Raw genomic sequence first — 17,181 nt, forward strand, 5'->3', positions numbered from 1 at the left:
TTTTAGTTATGCTTTTTTCCCAGCAATCACACACATCAGGTTTCAGTAAATGTAATTTATTGTTGTTTTAAAAATAGTAAAACTACCCATTTCTATATTAAATTGTGTGCAATACAGATGGATTTTAAAAACAGTTTTAAAAGAGAGCTGGAAAAGATCCTCTAGCTAGCACAGTGGAACTGCATTATTATTCCCAGAATATATTTTTCTTAGTCCAGATGTCCCAATGAGACTTTCCCACTGTCTAATAATTAATTAGTTGTTTGTATTTATACAAAAAAAGCCAAAACCCTTTGAAGAGGAAGAGTCATGTGGAGCAGAAAAGAAGCATGCTGTGAAATTATTTCAGTTCTCATGGCTAACTATATGAGATGCTAGAACTCAGGGAATTCTATGATGGTGGTGACTCATGCACTTGGTTTTCATTTCAAAATGTCAAATAGTCAGTTAGAATGAATATTAGGCAGGACAGTAAAGGCTTTTAAGTACTGTATTTGCTCCATATCTCTTAGTCAAAACTGACTGTATGTCAGCCATTCTCAGTAGTCCATTTTGTAAGAATACAAATATATTACCTGCCCTGTATTTTAAGTGTGTTGAATGAAATGTAGCACAGATGCAAATGAAGTTCAGCTGACTACACTGTGAAAGATCTGGCGCAAACTTCTTCTTCGATAATTATAGTTTCCTTACAAGTAGAAATATTTGCTTGGTGTAACACATCCACAAAGCCAGCACAATAGAATTTTGCTCAGACAAGAGAAATCTCTGCTGATGTTTGAATGAATTGCAATGAATGGAGCTTTCTGTTACTGTCCAAACTCCTTAGCAATTCAGGGACCTCACAGTCAAGGTTTAGGTATGTTAACAAAGTTTTCAGTATTAAACTCACTCCAGAAAAGCAAACCAAAACCTAAACTGGGTAACTTGTTAGTTATCTGTAGCTATCCTACAGGTAACTGTGGGAGAAAAATGTCAAAGGATTTATTTTTTTTAAATGGTAGTTTTGTTTATTTTCCCAACATTTAGGTGTGTGTATTTATGAGATATAATGCTTTCTTTCAGTAGCATTTGTATACCTGCAAGCTCTGATAATGCATTTCCAGGTTGTTACATCCTCACTGTGAATCCCATCATGATACTTTTGATTTGCTACCTGGACTGATATTTTCTCTTTCCTATTTCTTTTGTTCAAGTAGATGATTGACAGAATATGCGTTAAAGTGCAAGATCACCTCAACTCTTTAAGAAACTGTGGTGTGGATGTTGTACAGGAAGATGTCAAATCTGCAGAAAGGCTTATGAGGGATGCCAAGAACTCCAAAACGGTAAGCTTTTCCCAGGATACTGGTAATACTGATCGCAGTTCAATTTGTGCTTGCAGCCTTCTCTTTTCAGGCATTTATAATAACAATGTGTCACAAAAGTGTTTTTTTCAGACAGTCAGCTCAAGATAGAATTTAAAATGACAAAATAATTCTAATTTATAAAGACTTTGATTTAGCAGAGGTGTTTCTTCCTATTTGTCCAGATTTTAAGACATTTGGTGAGGACCCTATTTTCCAAAGATATTTTTTCTGTCTTACAGCTGTTACCAAATCTATACCACCTTGGTGGAGCTTCTTGGACAGGAGCAAATGGTTCACTCTCTAATCCAATCCAAGTGACGCTTGAATCCATGGCTGGAGAAGTCACAAGGGTTGTTGACGAGCAACTTAAGGTATGTAGACAGATGTTTTACCAGAAATAACTAACATCTGTGATCTTCTGTTGCTCTTGAAAAGGAAATATGCCATGCAGAACATACTGAGAAGTGAAAAAAGCATTGTACGTAAGTTGTCTTTTCATTATTAGTTTCTTAGAACTTTGTGCCTTAGTATATGGATACTTGCCAAGTTGGAATGAAAAAGTTACTTTAGTGTTTGCAACAGGCAAAATAGGCATTACTTGTATCAAATGGAATTTCCATAGCAAAAGACCACAGGCACCATGTGTCTCTCTTCAGATTCTTCTACAAGGGAAGATTCTCGACTGTTGCTTAGGCCCTTAATAAAGGCATCTCTCAAGCACCCTAAAAAGTCCAGTACCCTAGAGGGAGGTGCTCACTGGTTAAGGTATCCTAGTGAAGTGACAGACTCCATTGCTGAGAATTTTTATCCCAGTGATCACTTCTGAACCTGGTCCAGAATTTCCACTTACACTGATTTGATTTAGAATACTGTAATAAGTATTTGAGAGTGTCCCAATGATTACTACAGGCAGCATTACAGGAGATCCTTTCACATATTGCATGTCAAACCTCAGTTCTTGAAATAGACGCTGATCTGTAAAGATTCACATTTGTTCAGCCACACTTGCTCAGTAGCTTCTGTGTTCAGTTATGTTAGGTATTACTGTGTAATAAATAAGGAAGAGTCTTTCATGCAGCAGATGAAGAGTTATCAGTCCAGCAAGAAGGTAAGTTGGGGAAATTTTAGCAACTGTTGGGATCTGTATGGAAGCTCATGAATTTAAAATATGGTTCTGAGGCAATTATTCGCTGGGAACATCTTCAGTTTATGACTAAGCAAACTGCCTGTGTTTTGCTATATTTAAACTTATCAAAAAATCTGAAACTGCCAACTGAACTGCTCAGTTGAAACAAAATGAAAATGCTTTAGTCAGTGGGAATGTAATGAAGACCAATAATAATACCACATTACTAATTACTTTTTCTGAATTAAAAGTTAATGAGGAGGAAAATGGTGCCTAATTTTTAGTATTTTTCCCCCTTCCCCCATTGTATGTAATAAGGTGAAGATACTTTGTCACTTTTTTAATTTCTGGGCTGTAAATACAAGGCTGCAGATGTGGAAGTAATTTAGCCACAAGATTCTTCCCAGTGGAGCTGTAATTGGGACAGCCATAACCAGGTCTGCCCTTTGCGCAGGGCTCATGTATTTAAGTAAGTCCTGTGCATTTTGGAGGTTTTTATAAAAGAAAAAAAGATTTTGCTGCATTTGGAATGTCATATATAGTTCCTGGCGTAAGAGTTAATGGGTCTTTTTCATTTATGCTTTTACGCATTTACAGCAAAAGGCACTTCAGTTCAAACATTCTAAACTTTTACAATTACTTCTATGATTTGTGTAGCATCAAAAGTTTAAGTGCCTTACAAGAAAGTAGAAGGTCATGATGCTCTTTGTGTATGTGTGTGCATGTGTGTATATATATATATTTTTTATTTAATTATAAAAAAACCCTCATTGATATTAATTTTACACTCAAGGTTGAAAGCTTTTCCTTTGAGCTCTGTGGTGATGTACTTTGCATGGAGGGAGGAGAAAACATTGAACAAGGATTAGTCTGATTTTTTTTTCTTTTTCAGTTGTTTAAGGCCATTCAAAAAGTCTGATGGAGTTTATTATTTGTGGAGATAGATAAAGAAGCTTGCATAAGCACAGTTCTCTTTGTAATAGGTTGGTGGGGGGAACATCATATCTGCATCATCAGTGAAGTTCTGATTTTTAGCTTCCATAGCAACCAGATCCAGGTTCTAGAAAGCAGTGTTTGGAAGCTGGGTTAAGTCAATGCCTCTTTAAGCAAATCAGGTATTGGAGATTTATTTATTTATTTGAATCTCAAAGAATGAATGGGAAGGGAAGGAAGAGGTGGAATAAGGAAAAGAAACATCTTGGAGTGAGTTGAGTTGGCTAAAGGAGAAATTAGAACAAGGCTCTTGCATTTCTTTTCTCCTGCTGGTGTCACTGTTGACACGCAGAACCCAGCGATACTTTATTCAATCAACAAATGTCCAAGGGAGAATTGTAGGCAAGACAAATGTTATTTAAGCAAGAGAAGGTTGTTTTCTAAGGACATGAGTGCTTGAATTATTCCTCCTAAGTTCCCTCCTAATGCAAAGGATTTGTTAGCTCCATCAGTTGCTCCACTGTTTCTTCAGATATTGTCATCCTCCAGTCAGTTTTACTCACCTTATCTTCTTAATATTAAGAGTCCTTAACTGTGGACAGGACTTCTTTCCCTTCTTTCTGTATGTCTACTGACAGACACTTGTGTCCTTGTGACTGAAATGTTTGCCATTCCATAATCAATATTCTTAGCTGCAAGTTTCCATCATTGAAAGGATTCGGGACAGGAGTATGGGACAGGGAAAGGTTTCTGTGGGTTTGATACAGTCTGGTGGAATCAAGTCAGCTGAAACCCACCACTGAATAAGGTCTGTTCAGTTGTACAGTTAAAGAACTCTATTATAATTTTGAATGACACTTTCTCTGAGTATTTATTTGAGTAAATTTTGAATAAAAATTGATTTTGAAATTACCAGATAAGGACTTTACTCTGATAGTCTTTCCTCCTCCTTCCCACTAATGCCTTCTACAACATCTCTTCACACGATACATTTTGAAAGATCACACTTGGGCTGCAATTGTAATTAAATATAGCAAATGTTAATAATTTTTATGATTGAGGTCCTCTGATAACTCTCATGAGGGGCACTGTGATATCAATGGTAAATCTGACTATTGCCTCCTGTTTTCCTGAGGTGAACTGCACCAGTGTATAAATACCATGGGAAAAATTACATTGCCATATATTCTCATTAGTAGTGTACTTGACTAAGTTGTCTCTACTCTCCAAAGTTCTTGATCCTCCATGTGGATATGGTCACAAGGGCTTGAAAGGTTCTTCATTAGTTTTATGGCACCAGAATCTGCTTGGGGATCTAAGGAGGGAGTGCAGGGTAAGACCTTAAAGTGCAGAGAGACTGGGAACCCAGAAGCAAGCTCTGTGTTACTTACAGTGACAGTTGTCTTAGTAGCCACTTATATCTGTAGCTCGAATGTGAAGACCAGACTTGCCAGTATGATTTGGCTGCTTTATGCTGCTGTCCTGTCCTTATGAATCTTCCCCTAAAAATCCATCATTTAAAAGCTATAGACTGAAAGGTGTTTCTTTAAATCAGTAAAATTATTATGCAATAATGTTCTTTTAGTTTCTTGGTCAGTATTTACATCTGAAAATTTCCAGTGATGGTATAGTTATGTGAAGAGAAAAGCTCTGCTAAGATGAAGTTCAGCCTGAGGTCACTTAACTGTGAAATGAGTTTGAAAAGAAAAAGCAAATAGAGTTTTCAAGAGGCACAGTTCGTTGTTTTGGTACAATTTTGAAGCATCTAGGCTAGAGCTAGGCTTGCCTAGTACACCAGGCAAATTGAACTATGACTTTTCTTTTTTCTCTTCAAGTATCTCATCCCATTGGGTCACTGAACTCCAGTCTCACTGAAGGTTACTTGGCCCATTTCAGTAAATGGGGCCCTGTCCTCTTCCTGTCTTCCTTCCAGCTTCCTCAGGATTTTGAAAAACTGCTAGATAGCTGGTTGCAACATGACGCATCTTGAAAAATCTGATGTCTTTTAATAGTTGCTGTTTGTCCCACTTGTTTAGAGGACTGAAAGTTGAGGCAAATGGGTTTTAACACACACTGAAGCAGGAACCAAGGACAATGTCTTTATTCTCACTGCTGCTTTGAATCGCTGGAATGCGAGGTGACTCCTCAGCCATTGGGACACAGCAGCTCAGTGGCTCCAGAGCAGGCAGGGACCAGCTGCCGGCGGACACAAGTCTCCTCATGGATCTTTTGTAGTAGCACTTCATGACCAGGAATGGATGGAAAGAGTTTGCTCTCAAATCCCTTGCTTCTGAGCCTTGACCTCTTGCCATCTCTGCAAAAGGTTATTTGATGGGAGATTAATTGATGAGTGAATGGCCTTCTGAAGATACCTAGAATAGATTTGCTGAGTTGCTGGGGCTGGAGACTGAGTAAGGGGGATATAGGAGAGAATTTGAACAAAGAGCAATTTCCAGTCTGATCAGAAAACACTGCTTTGCATTTATATGTAATGCTTTGCATTTATAGGTAAATCTGTTTTACTTTATACAAGGTACATACTTGTATGTAGATAAAGGAACATTAATTTAAAAATTAGTTTTCCAGGTGACTGCTTTTACCTTCTTTATTCCCATCTAAGCTTTTTGGTTACAAAAATTGAAAGCAATTAGAGGAAAGGTGTTTCAGAGATATAGGTCACTGGTAGTGTTTCTCTTGTCTCTCATCCTTATCCGTATGTGAGAATATTAGTGCTTTCTGTGCTTTTCTTGAGAGGGATTCATACGAGGATGATCATGTGAGAGCTTGTGAGGCACTCAAATACAACTGTAGTGAGGGCTGTTTAACCTTATAGTCAGAACTGAGTTTTGGAAAAGAAACCAGTAGGTAATAAAACTGGATTTAAACCAGCATTACATTTTTTCACAGGCACAGATAGGAGATATTTCTAATATGATTGAAAGAGAAGAAAAGGACTTCATAAAATAACTATGTAGCACTGAGATGCATATGAAAGTCTTCTCTAAGAGAGAAGAAATCAACTTCATCAGCAGGGGAGACCTTATTTCAAGAAAAAAAAAAGGTGGGAGGGCTGAGGTGTTGCATGGTCCTGTTTCTGGAGCGCACATGCTTTTTTTTTCTGTTCTGTTTTGGATTTTTTGATCGGTCATAAAAAAAATTGTTGGCTGCACCTAAGTTTTGTTACTGTGTTCCATGTATGTAAATAAGATTCAGGTAGGAAAAGCTTGCATACCACCTGCAAATCATACCTATAGCTACTTCTGACATGAAGTATATTCCAACCCCATACACCATGGGAAGTTCTCCTGATTGTCCTTTGTTCATGTACTGATGCCACTTACAAATGGCAGATGTGCAATGCTGAAGAAAACTGCAGATTCAGGGCACAGTTTAGAGTGAAGGCTGCTACAGCAAAGCAGCCTCTGCTTCTCTAGCCTGTAGGTGTAGTGTGGGTGCACAAGGGGACCTAATTTATTATTCTGATATTTGAACACAAGGACCTGTAAATGTTTCATATTTGAAAAGGCAAACAAGTACAGTTGTGGGTAGTTTCAAAACAAGTATGTTGTTCCTCCTTAGCTTTATGTTGTAAAATACCTTTTGTATTACATTTGGATTGCAAAATGGATTGGAAATTGGAAAGAGGAATTGCAGAAATCACAAGAATAAAAATATTATACTGCTATGCAAATGAATAATGTTGTGATCTTTCAGCTCACAAAAATCTCTGTACCTGATGTTAGTTTTTGCTCACTGTGCTGCAGACACTGCTCGAGTCTATGGTGGATGCAGCTGAAAACCTTTGCCCAAATGTAATGAAGAAAGCTCATATCCGTGAAGACCTGATAGAGGCTAGCACTGAGAAGATTTCCATCCCACGCACTTTTGTGAAAAATGTCCTTTTGGAGCAATCTGGAATTGATATCCTCAATAAAATTAGGTACTTTAAAAATCTAGTTTAACAAAATTGGTTATAGAGTTTGGAGAGCACTGAATTTTGGGTGAGTGCATGTGTCTTTCTGCAGTAGGAGATTTTTGGAATGCTTTTGTGGCTCATAAGAAACCATATGAAGGCATTCAAAGAGCAGGAATACTGTCATCCTGTGGGTCCAATGAACTTACTTCAGTACGTTCAAGTATTCAGAATCTACAGGGATATTAACTTGATCATTTAGTATGCATGTAATATTTGGTATTTTTGTTTTCTTTAGTAAGAGTTTTGGTTTATGGAGCACAAATAACTTTTTCATGACTTGGTACAATTTTTTAAATTCACTGATGTTACCAGGTAACACTAAATTGCTGTAATAGAAGGAAACTACATTTGTTTGCTTTGAGTGTTAACAGTAATTTGTTGTTGCATTTACTCTTGCCCTGAGGTTGTAGCAATCTGCTTGTGTGGGAGTTGTGAACAGCAGATAACACACTTTAAAATAAAACAAAAACAACAACAAAAAAACCCACACTGGAATCCCTCCTCTCCCCCAGGACCCCCCACCAAATGGGGATAAACAAAGAAAAAGAGGGGCATGGACAGTTACCTTAAACAACTTTTAATTTCCTCTTTAAAAAAAAAAAAAAGAGTTTTTTTTTTACTGACCTTTTGCTTCATCTTTATTTTCATATTAAATGTATATTGGTCAATATATTTATGGCATATAACACAGTTGATCTGTAGAACTTTTGCAGTTGCTGCTGTCTACGGATTCCTCTCTACTTGATGGAAAAGCATGTCATTTTGCATTGTGATGCTAATATCTTTGCAGGAAAAGAGGAAGAGATGTTTATTTTTAAAAACAGTAAGACTTAGATTCAGTTTTGCGGAGTGCAGCAAAATTGGCAGGAAAAAGTGTAAAAGACTTTAGCTATGCATTCAGAGTGTTTAAAATGGTTCAGAGGGTGAGTTTTTTCACTTTAATCCTATCAATCAAATCTTTGTCTGGAGATAAAAATAGTACCTCTTCCCCCATTTTCCCCCTTCCCCCCTGTCCTCTCTTCTTGCCTATAGAAGTTTCAACTAAATGGGGTGAGGGTGCCTCACTGTAACCCTTCCTGCCTTATATTATTTAAAACCAGTATGAAGGTAACTGAGGGAAATCCCTTCTTCAGTCTCATTCTCTTCTCACTAGGCTTGGTTACCATTCTGCCTCCTTCCCTGTGTGCTGCATTGCCTGTCCAGGTAGTTTCTTACCTTTTTTTTCCCCCACAGACTTCTTGCAGCAGAGGTGCTAACCCAAGATATAAGTTGCTTTGCTATTCCAGCCCAATTTCAATCTGTGCATAAAAACTTAAAGTGAAATTGTGATACTTGCCGGTAGGTGTCAGGTGAGGCAGCTGGTCTTGAAACCAAGGAGACAAAAGAAATGGAGCTTCAGGCTGCAGCTCAGGCTTACATGTTTGTCAGCTGTAAATCAGCCCAGCCTGAGCATTTTGTACTGCGGCCGAGGAGGACCCCAAGGGAATAATTCACGGTACACATTCCCTTGAAGATAAGTAACCACTGAAATCTCAATTAAGTGTACCAGGATATTGGTGTTCCACCTATTTCTGTGTGATAGAAATGACTTGACATTTAGTTCTTAAGGCAGGAAGCAGGTTATCTAGAGCAAAAAGAGGAAACAATATGTAACCAAAAAGCTGTGGTGGCAAAGTCTGGAGAACAAACATTATACAGTTGCCTTTCGGCTGAAAGATGGATACAAAACGGACTTGAGGAAATGAGTGAATTGTAATTATTCAGTGTAATAGTAGTTAAACAGGCAAGATTGTCCTAATCCCATTCATTTGAGACTTGTGTTTCTCTGACTTCAGTAGTGGAGTGTTCCTTACTGAGTTTCACATGTGGTTTTTATTCAGCTCTCTCTTTACTCAGATGTTTTCATTTCAGCTGTTTAAAAAAAACATTAGAAGCAGGTTAAAAATGGTACAGAAGCTCTTGTGTTTATTGTATGATTCATGAGTTTATTTCTGAAGCCTGCAGTCTTGTATCCTCACACCCTCTAGTGTTTTATTTCAAATAAAATGACTTCATTTTGTATAATCATTGCACTGTTGAACTTTTACTAAAGACAAAATTCTTCTGTGTGAATTAAAAATTTCTCTGTTCTCATTTTTAATCATCACACAGTGAAGTAAAGCTGACAGTGGCCTCTTTTCTGTCTGACCGTGTTGTAGATGAAATCCTGGATGCACTTTCCCACTGCCATCACAAATTGGTGAGTATTTTCATGGTTGAATATATGAATATGCCAGATATCTTAACAATGCTATTACATTCATGACTTGTTCAGTTCCTCCTTAGCACAGCTCCTTTTTGAAACTGGTCCTATTTTCATTGGCAAATATGATTATGGGACTATTGCTCCTTTGATTTAAGGAGGGAGCAACCTCAGAAGAGGCTGCATTACATATTTGCTTTATTATCTTTTGCACCATTATCAGATCTAAAACTAAAATTGCCATTGCAATGCAACATTGAGTAATTAGTTAAGAACAGAGTCATTAGTTGTCCTGGTGAGACATTAGGGGTTGGTTGCTTGTGAAATGTGAGGTGAAATGTCATTCTTTAGAGAGAGACTGCTGGGACGTGCCTCAGAGACCTTGTTTCCTAAATGAATACATATTGAGGCTACTTTTGAAATGGAGATACCAAGTTTGAAGAAAAGGGTGTAGAAACATAGGAAAGGAAATGCTCTGCTATTTGTTTGAAGGTACGCAGCTGTCAAAAGCCAGTCATTTGTTACAAAGGTACTTGCTTCCTGAAGAGCAGAAGAAATGCATGTCTGTGTATCCACAGAAAAAACTTTTTTATTTTCTATGTAGTGGGCATCCGTAAGGAGAATCTAGTACTTTTTTCACAGAAGCTGGTGGGTGGTCACTCTTATGGTTGAAATTCCTCTTTGTTTCTGATTGTAATTTCTCTGCTTCAACTTCCAGTGATGAGTTTTTCAGATGCTTTTCTCTGCAATATTAGAGAGCCATCTATTCCCCTTTATTTCCTCTCCATGAAAGTCCTCATACACAGAAACCAAATCACTCCATTTTGGGTTTTTTTTTTTCCACCAGTAAGTTAAAAGATAGAATTATTTAAGGGTGTGTCTATGTGATACAGAGCAGTATTGTGCGAAGATACAACCTCTGGTCTCAGGAGCTGTGTAACAGCCTCACACACCAGCCTGCTGTGTAACTGGCCCTGCTAATTAGCTCCAGTTGATTCTGGAGCAGGCTCAGCTGGCAGGAGCACTGGGCTGTCTGTGTCCTGTGGTATTGCACAGCTTGGACATACCCCGATTCTTGCACAGTAAGTCATTTTCTTCAATCTTTGAATCATTTTAATGACAATCATCTGCACTTTCTGCAGCTTTTCAATGGCTTTTTTTAAAATATGGACCCCAGAACCAGCGTGGGTTTTAACCAACACCACAAATAGGAGTGATATTGCCTTTCTCTTGACATGCCTTTATCCTCCTTTTTAAGTAGCCAAGGAAATAATAATTCCTTCCTTTTGTCAAAGAAGTGGCAGTGGTAGCTCATCAAAAAGTTGCAGTGGTAGCTCATTTTCAGCACTGGATTTGGTAGGTCTCCCTCCCAGTAGCAGCTTCTAGATGCTTGTCAGTCACTGTTTTTCAGAATTGTGTCCATAACTAATTGCCAGTGCTCTTTGTTCTTAAGGAATGATTTGACTGTATGTTTGATTTGAGTTGGTTTACTTCGGATCCATTACAGCAGTAGCATGTCCTTTTCACAGTTTAATATTCTACCATATTTTTGTTAGCTAGGGATTATTTCAGAGAGTACTGTTGATGAAAATGTTAAAGAGTATAGGTCTCAAAAATTTTCTTGCAGGAACTCCTGTAGATTTTGTCTGTGTTAATCTTTAATTGACAGCTACAATTTAAGAAGTGACAGTTCATAATAAAGCAAAGATTATATACACTGATCCTGTACTGTGCTAACTCCTTAAATTAGGAGTGTCAGGTACTGCTATTTCAACCACCTGCAGATGTCTGTGTGTGTTGCATTGACACAGTTGTTTGAGGTAATTTCAAGAAATAAACCTTTTTTGACAAGATCTGTGTTTTTTGCTTTTCTTTTTTTCCCAATAGACTTTCTCCCTTCCTTCTTAGAATGTGTAATGGAAAGATTTTTCCATCCAAAAGAAGGAAAAAAAAAGAAAAAAAAATCTGTGTAAAGCTTAATGCACTCAACTGAGCTTTGCTTTTGTAGGAACTATGGTTACTTGAATTCTTCAAGCTTTCTGGTTTGATCTTGTTTGTCTTTTTTAATAGTCTGATTGACATATTCCTGTCTTTATCCTTGCCTCTAGGCTGACCATTTGACCAGACGTCGCAAACCACTTCCACAGCAGGAATCACTGGAAATTGAGTTAGCTGAAGAAAAACCTACTAAACGCTCTATTATCACAGTTGAGGAGTTGACAGAGATAGAACGTTTGGAAGATCTAGACACTTGTATGGTAAGACACATTTCCTCAGTCCATTTGGTTAAAAATGTAAATTACTGGAAGAAAAATGATTTTCAAACTACGATTTGGCAATTTCATGATATCATGAAACTGTAATTAGGAATTGGCTTCTGGAAAAAATAAATGTTAGCTTGTGAACGTTTTGTCTGAGTTACATATTGCTATTAAGCAAAGAAAAGCCTTTTCCTTTTCTTCACTTTCCCTCTCCTGGTACCTATTCAAGGCTCTTTCCCTTGCTTGTGTTGCTACAATAAAACTAGTACTATAAATGGTCTCTTTCACAGGCCATGGTTTCACAGAGGTGTGGTTACAGTAATAAAACTGGACCATGCTATCACAGAACAGTTGAGGTTGGAAGGGACCTTTAAAGATCATCTAGTCCAACCGCCCTGCTCAGGCAGGGTCACCTAGAGCAGGTTGCCCAAGACTCTGTCTTTTGAATGCTCTATCTTTTCAATATCTCCAAGGATGGAGACTCCACAGCCTCTCCAGGCAACCTGTTCCAGTGCTCAGTTCACCCTCACAAGTTTTTCCTTATGTTCAGATGGAGCTTCCTGTGTTTCGGTTTGTGCCTGTTGCCTCGCGTCCTGTTGCTGGGCACCACTGAAAAGAGTCTGGTCCCATCCTCTTTACACCCTCCCTTCAGGTATTTAAACACCTTGATAATATCCCCCCTCAGTCTTCTCTTCTCCAGGCTGAAGAGTCCCAGCTCTCTCAGCCTTTCCTCATATGAGGGATGCTCCAGTCCCTTAATCATCTTAGTGGCCCTTCGCTGGACTCACTCCGGTAGCTCCATGTCTCTCTTGTACTGGGGAGCCCAGAACTGGACACGGTACTCCAGATGTGGCCTCCCCAGGGCTGAGTAGAGGGAAAGGATCACCTCACTCAATGTCCTATCAGGTGACAACATGCTGTTTTCTGCCTTTGTCTTCTTTCTACTTGACAAGAATTTGTCTGAGCTGTGACAAAAATTGTTTGTGGCTGGAAGTTATGTTACTGGCTGTGAACAGAAGTTTTGGATGTGTTTAAAATTATTTTGGGGATGTATGGAGGAAATCTTAAAATCTTGAGATTGGGCTGCAAGTGATCCTACAAGGCAAACTTTTCAAAAGTAATTGAGTTAGGAGTGTGCAATTCATCCTGAGGGCTGAACGTAAACCACTGAAGTGCCTTATAAATCTTATGTGTGGCTTTTATTATAAATATGTCCCAATGCCATATCATGATTCCTTGAGATGTAAATCCATAAACTTCCAAATAAATAGATTGTTAACTGTTTTCAACCTCAAATTCCCCTCCATCCAGCTCAGTCTGTTGAGGAATTCTACTATAGAGACTTCTGTATTACAGCTTAGTCAATCCAATAGGTGACCACTGCTGCAAGGGATTCTTCTCTCCTCTCCTATCATTTTCTTGGCCGCATGCTTTCACAGGAAGCTAAACTGGCAAAAAAAAATTAATTACATCTTTTTGTGCATGTGGTTTTGTTGACTGGCTTCCCTGAATAGACTCACTGTGGTCGGACAAGTACAGCTCAAGGGAAGGAGCAGCAGGATTACTCCCTTCTGCGACAGCCGTCTGTTAGTCTGGCTTAGCTGTAAAATGAAAGCACGCTGTTGTTGGAAGCATCAGCTTAAAATAGTTCTCTCTCCCCTCCAAATCTGCTACCTTACCAAGATTTGATTTGATGCAATACTTATCTGAACATCACAGATACCTCTGAGGCCTGTGTCGTTGACTGCATCATCTGGCTCATCACTGGTGCTATCAAGTTCCAAAAGCTTTCTGCAGCCAACATTCAGGAGTCATTTTGATCCCTAAATCCTATGGGAGAGAGATGTTACAGTAAAATATGTAGCATCTTAACCCTGTACCTGTGAGTGAATTTCCACATGCTGGATTCATCTATAGAAAAATAAGCTAAGTGCTCATTTTGCCCCTCCCTACCCTCTCTAAATGTATTCTTGTAGTGTGTTAAAAATAATAATACTGAAAATAGCTCTTGCCTCCATCTAGTTATCACCATGGTTATATGAAAGGATCATATCGCTGTGCTGTTATCTTTCATTTTGCTCATATTAAAATAATGGAAATGTGATGATGCTTACATTCTTTAAAAGATGCATTAGATGCTAACTGTGCTTACTTTGAAGAGTGTTTATATCTCTTTATTCTCTTCTTTCACCTGTATCGCGCACAGAGATTTAAACACCTGTGTGATCCAGGTTCTCATCAATATCTAATTTCTGAAGAGAATGAAGCATCAAATAAACACAGAACATAAAGAAGCAGTGATCTTACACAGTGCTAAAGAATCCATTTATTAAAGACTGTAACCCTTTTTTAAAGAGCTGCTTTTTGTATTGTGGGTGCCAGCGATATTGGTTGCTGTGGCTGAGTAATACAGAGATTTTGACTGAGCTAGTGTTCTTATTGGGTTTTTTTGCTACTAAAAGCGTCTTAAGGATGGATTTCTTATCTCTTCTGGGTAGAGTTAGTAATTTAAAATATAACACTTTCCAAGTGATGTATTTTAGCTGTGGGAAAATTGTACATATTTCGGATACTGTCTTGGAAGTATTCTCCTGATTTTTGCCTTCTCAGTGTCATACAGGTGTTTGCACAGAAATGGGGAACCTTTCAAAAAGGGTAATAGTGAATGCTTTGCAAGTAGGTCAGTGCAAGAAACATGTTACTGAAAGATTTCACTAGAAAGAGAAGCATATGGTTTTATGAACTGTAGCCTAATTTCCTTTGGTTATTTTTAATCTTACATGAGAAATAGCTGTTTAGCTCCCACTTCCAAAATGGCGTTATTCCAGAACACTGCCTTGTTTGGCCATTGGAGATCCCTAAGCCTTGCAAAGAGTAATGCTTAAACAGACCAGAGCTGTGGGAGCAGATGATGTACCTGGCTCTGTATTCTGTAAGCCTCAACTCCAAAACCTTGAGTTGCAGCTCACTGCTCTGCACATTTGTGAGACTGCACTCTTACTACCAAAAGAATATTGAACACGGACTGAGGCTGATAATGACCCTGGGAGGCCAGGAAAGCTCTCTCCTATTCTAAGCCATTTCTTTTCCATAAATGTCTATCGCTTTGCTCAAACAATTTGTGAAGGTATCTGAGAAGAAGAGACTTGGGACTTGTAGGAGAGGCACTGAGCCTGGAGTTTTGGAGGAGCTGGTTTTTCTGAGTTTGCAAAATTGGACTTACCATGCAAGCCCATTCTCTTCAGCAAGCCTGTTGTTCTCTTGCTTTTGTTTCCTTCAGCAAGCCCACATCAGTTTTCTGGCTGAGGCAATGTATGCAGTAGCTTGTTATTTGCACTGGTCCCCACTGAAGCTGTATCTGAGCAATTTTGGGAAAATCTGTTTCTAGACTCAGTTTTGACTTTTGTCTTACCTTATGGTTACAGAGAGAATATATAGCACTGAGAGGTGCTATATATTGAAAGGTGCTAGGTGAATGATTAGGAGTGAGATAGATGCATTTGGAATAAAATGTTTGCGAGTTATTTACTCTTATATACTGACTGAAATTGGAAGACAGGAAGGTTTGTTTGGAAAACCTGGACTGCCAGAATACCAGTCTGAAGCCTCAAGTGATGCTGATAAAGCAAACGAGCACATCCTGCTCTGTTGCAAAGCCTGTCCACAAAGCGGGGGCAGAGTGGCTGTGGCTGGGGGGGGATTGCCATCCCAGCAAGGAGAGTTGCCATCCACTTCTAAGTTTCGTATGGATAAACCGATAAGACAGAATGGAATATCAGGAATGTGCCTTTAAAATGCACCACTAAAAAGAGACTTCTAAATGTTTTCTACCATTTTTGCTTGTGAGAATTAGGACGTATTAAATTCTGTACAGTAACTGTGCAGCTGAAACTAATAGGATTTGATTCTCATCCAGCCTTTAACTGTGACCAGAGCGCCCCAATGCAAATGATTTGTCAGCCGTACCCGAATTTGCCAGCCTATTAAAGGAGTGCAGAAGACACTGGGAGTGATTGAGTGGTGCTGGGTAGGACATAATACCTGGAACATTATTGACCTGAGAGTTTCAGATCTCCCTGAGCTGCACTACAATAAATTGATGCTTCCCTAATCTATAGCTGTCTTAGTTGTCCTCCTTTAATTAGAGCTGTGGTGATTGTAGTAAGTCTTTACGTAAAAGTTATGTGTAAGTAAGAAGTCTTTATGCGAAAAACTACCTGCTGTTCTCAGATTAAAGGAAAAAGCATAGCCTGCTTTTCAAAGCTTAGACTAAATCATGAATTAGCTTCATAAAACAATACAGTTTTTCTGGATTTTCTGTGTGTGACAAGAATAATGCATTTTAAACTAATGCATGCATTTTAAAACTAACTTTAAATAAATCACCCTTTTTTACTGGGATAGAATATCATGTATCTTGATATGTGTAATTGTGTAGGTAGTATTAACTGATTTAATTTTGTGTAATGCTACCAGTTGTGCTTTGTTCTTTCATAGCCATTAGTTCTCTGCAGAAGTAAGAGATTTTAAATGATGTTTAGTTCTCCACCAAAATGTAATGGAACATCTCTTTTAGATAATATTTAACAGTTTTATTTTAAAGCATTCTTTTAGGTATTTGAATGTTTGTTTGGCTTCTGGAATACTAAAAGGAGATCAACAGAGATGAGCCATTATTTGAAGAAAAGTTTTTTGAGTGAAGTAGTTTCTTTACTAGAAGTCTGTGTATTCATCATCTTTAAAATATACATTCCAGCAATGTATTAGTATTGCTGTCATTAGTAAGGAGCATACAGCCAGGGTAAGTACTGTTTTTAGAGCAAAGCAGCAGTCAGTTTATTTGCATTATGAAGAGATATGATAGGAAATTGTCTGAGAAATTGTAAAGGAATTGCAGGTTGTAGTACACAAGTCTGCTTGTAAATCTTCTTTAAAGCCTTCAGTATAAGACTGAAATGCTTGGATGGTAAATTAGGTGTTTGTAGAAATGCTTGCAGCTAATAGAAGATGGCTGTGACGAATATTTGAAACTTCATCATTTCTCATCTGTTTCTAATTTTAATCATTGAGGTGCTTCTATGACTGTAATAGAGGAAAGGTTAAAAAAATTTCCATAAGCAATAAATTAATATTTTTGTCTTTAATGAACAATAGATGTCACCTGTCCAGTGAAAAGATAATTTAGAGAAGTAACAGAACACCTATAGAGAGGTGACATATATTTTTTTCCTTGGAATGTACTAAAAAGCTGTTGTTGAGATTTAGCATGTTAGTCCAGTATTCAGATGCAGACC

The 17,181-nt window shown here is 38.1% G+C and overlaps 1 protein-coding gene across 4 annotated transcripts in view; it reads left to right on the forward strand.

Moving 5' to 3' along the window:
* CARMIL1 (capping protein regulator and myosin 1 linker 1) overlaps nt 1-17,181 on the forward strand; it is a 203,408-nt gene that overhangs the window by 150,503 nt on the left and 35,724 nt on the right. For all 4 annotated transcript variants that reach the window (XM_067290920.1, XM_067290921.1, XM_067290918.1 and 1 more), the window contains exons 25-29: nt 1,200-1,328; nt 1,589-1,720; nt 7,173-7,348; nt 9,536-9,623; nt 11,735-11,884. In XM_067290920.1, the coding sequence (XP_067147021.1) occupies nt 1,200-1,328; nt 1,589-1,720; nt 7,173-7,348; nt 9,536-9,623; nt 11,735-11,884 (675 nt within the window). The remainder of the gene's footprint in view (nt 1-1,199; nt 1,329-1,588; nt 1,721-7,172; nt 7,349-9,535; nt 9,624-11,734; nt 11,885-17,181) is intronic.

Source organism: Apteryx mantelli, chromosome 2, assembly GCF_036417845.1.
Source record: "Apteryx mantelli isolate bAptMan1 chromosome 2, bAptMan1.hap1, whole genome shotgun sequence".
Lineage (NCBI taxonomy): Eukaryota > Metazoa > Chordata > Aves > Apterygiformes > Apterygidae > Apteryx > Apteryx mantelli.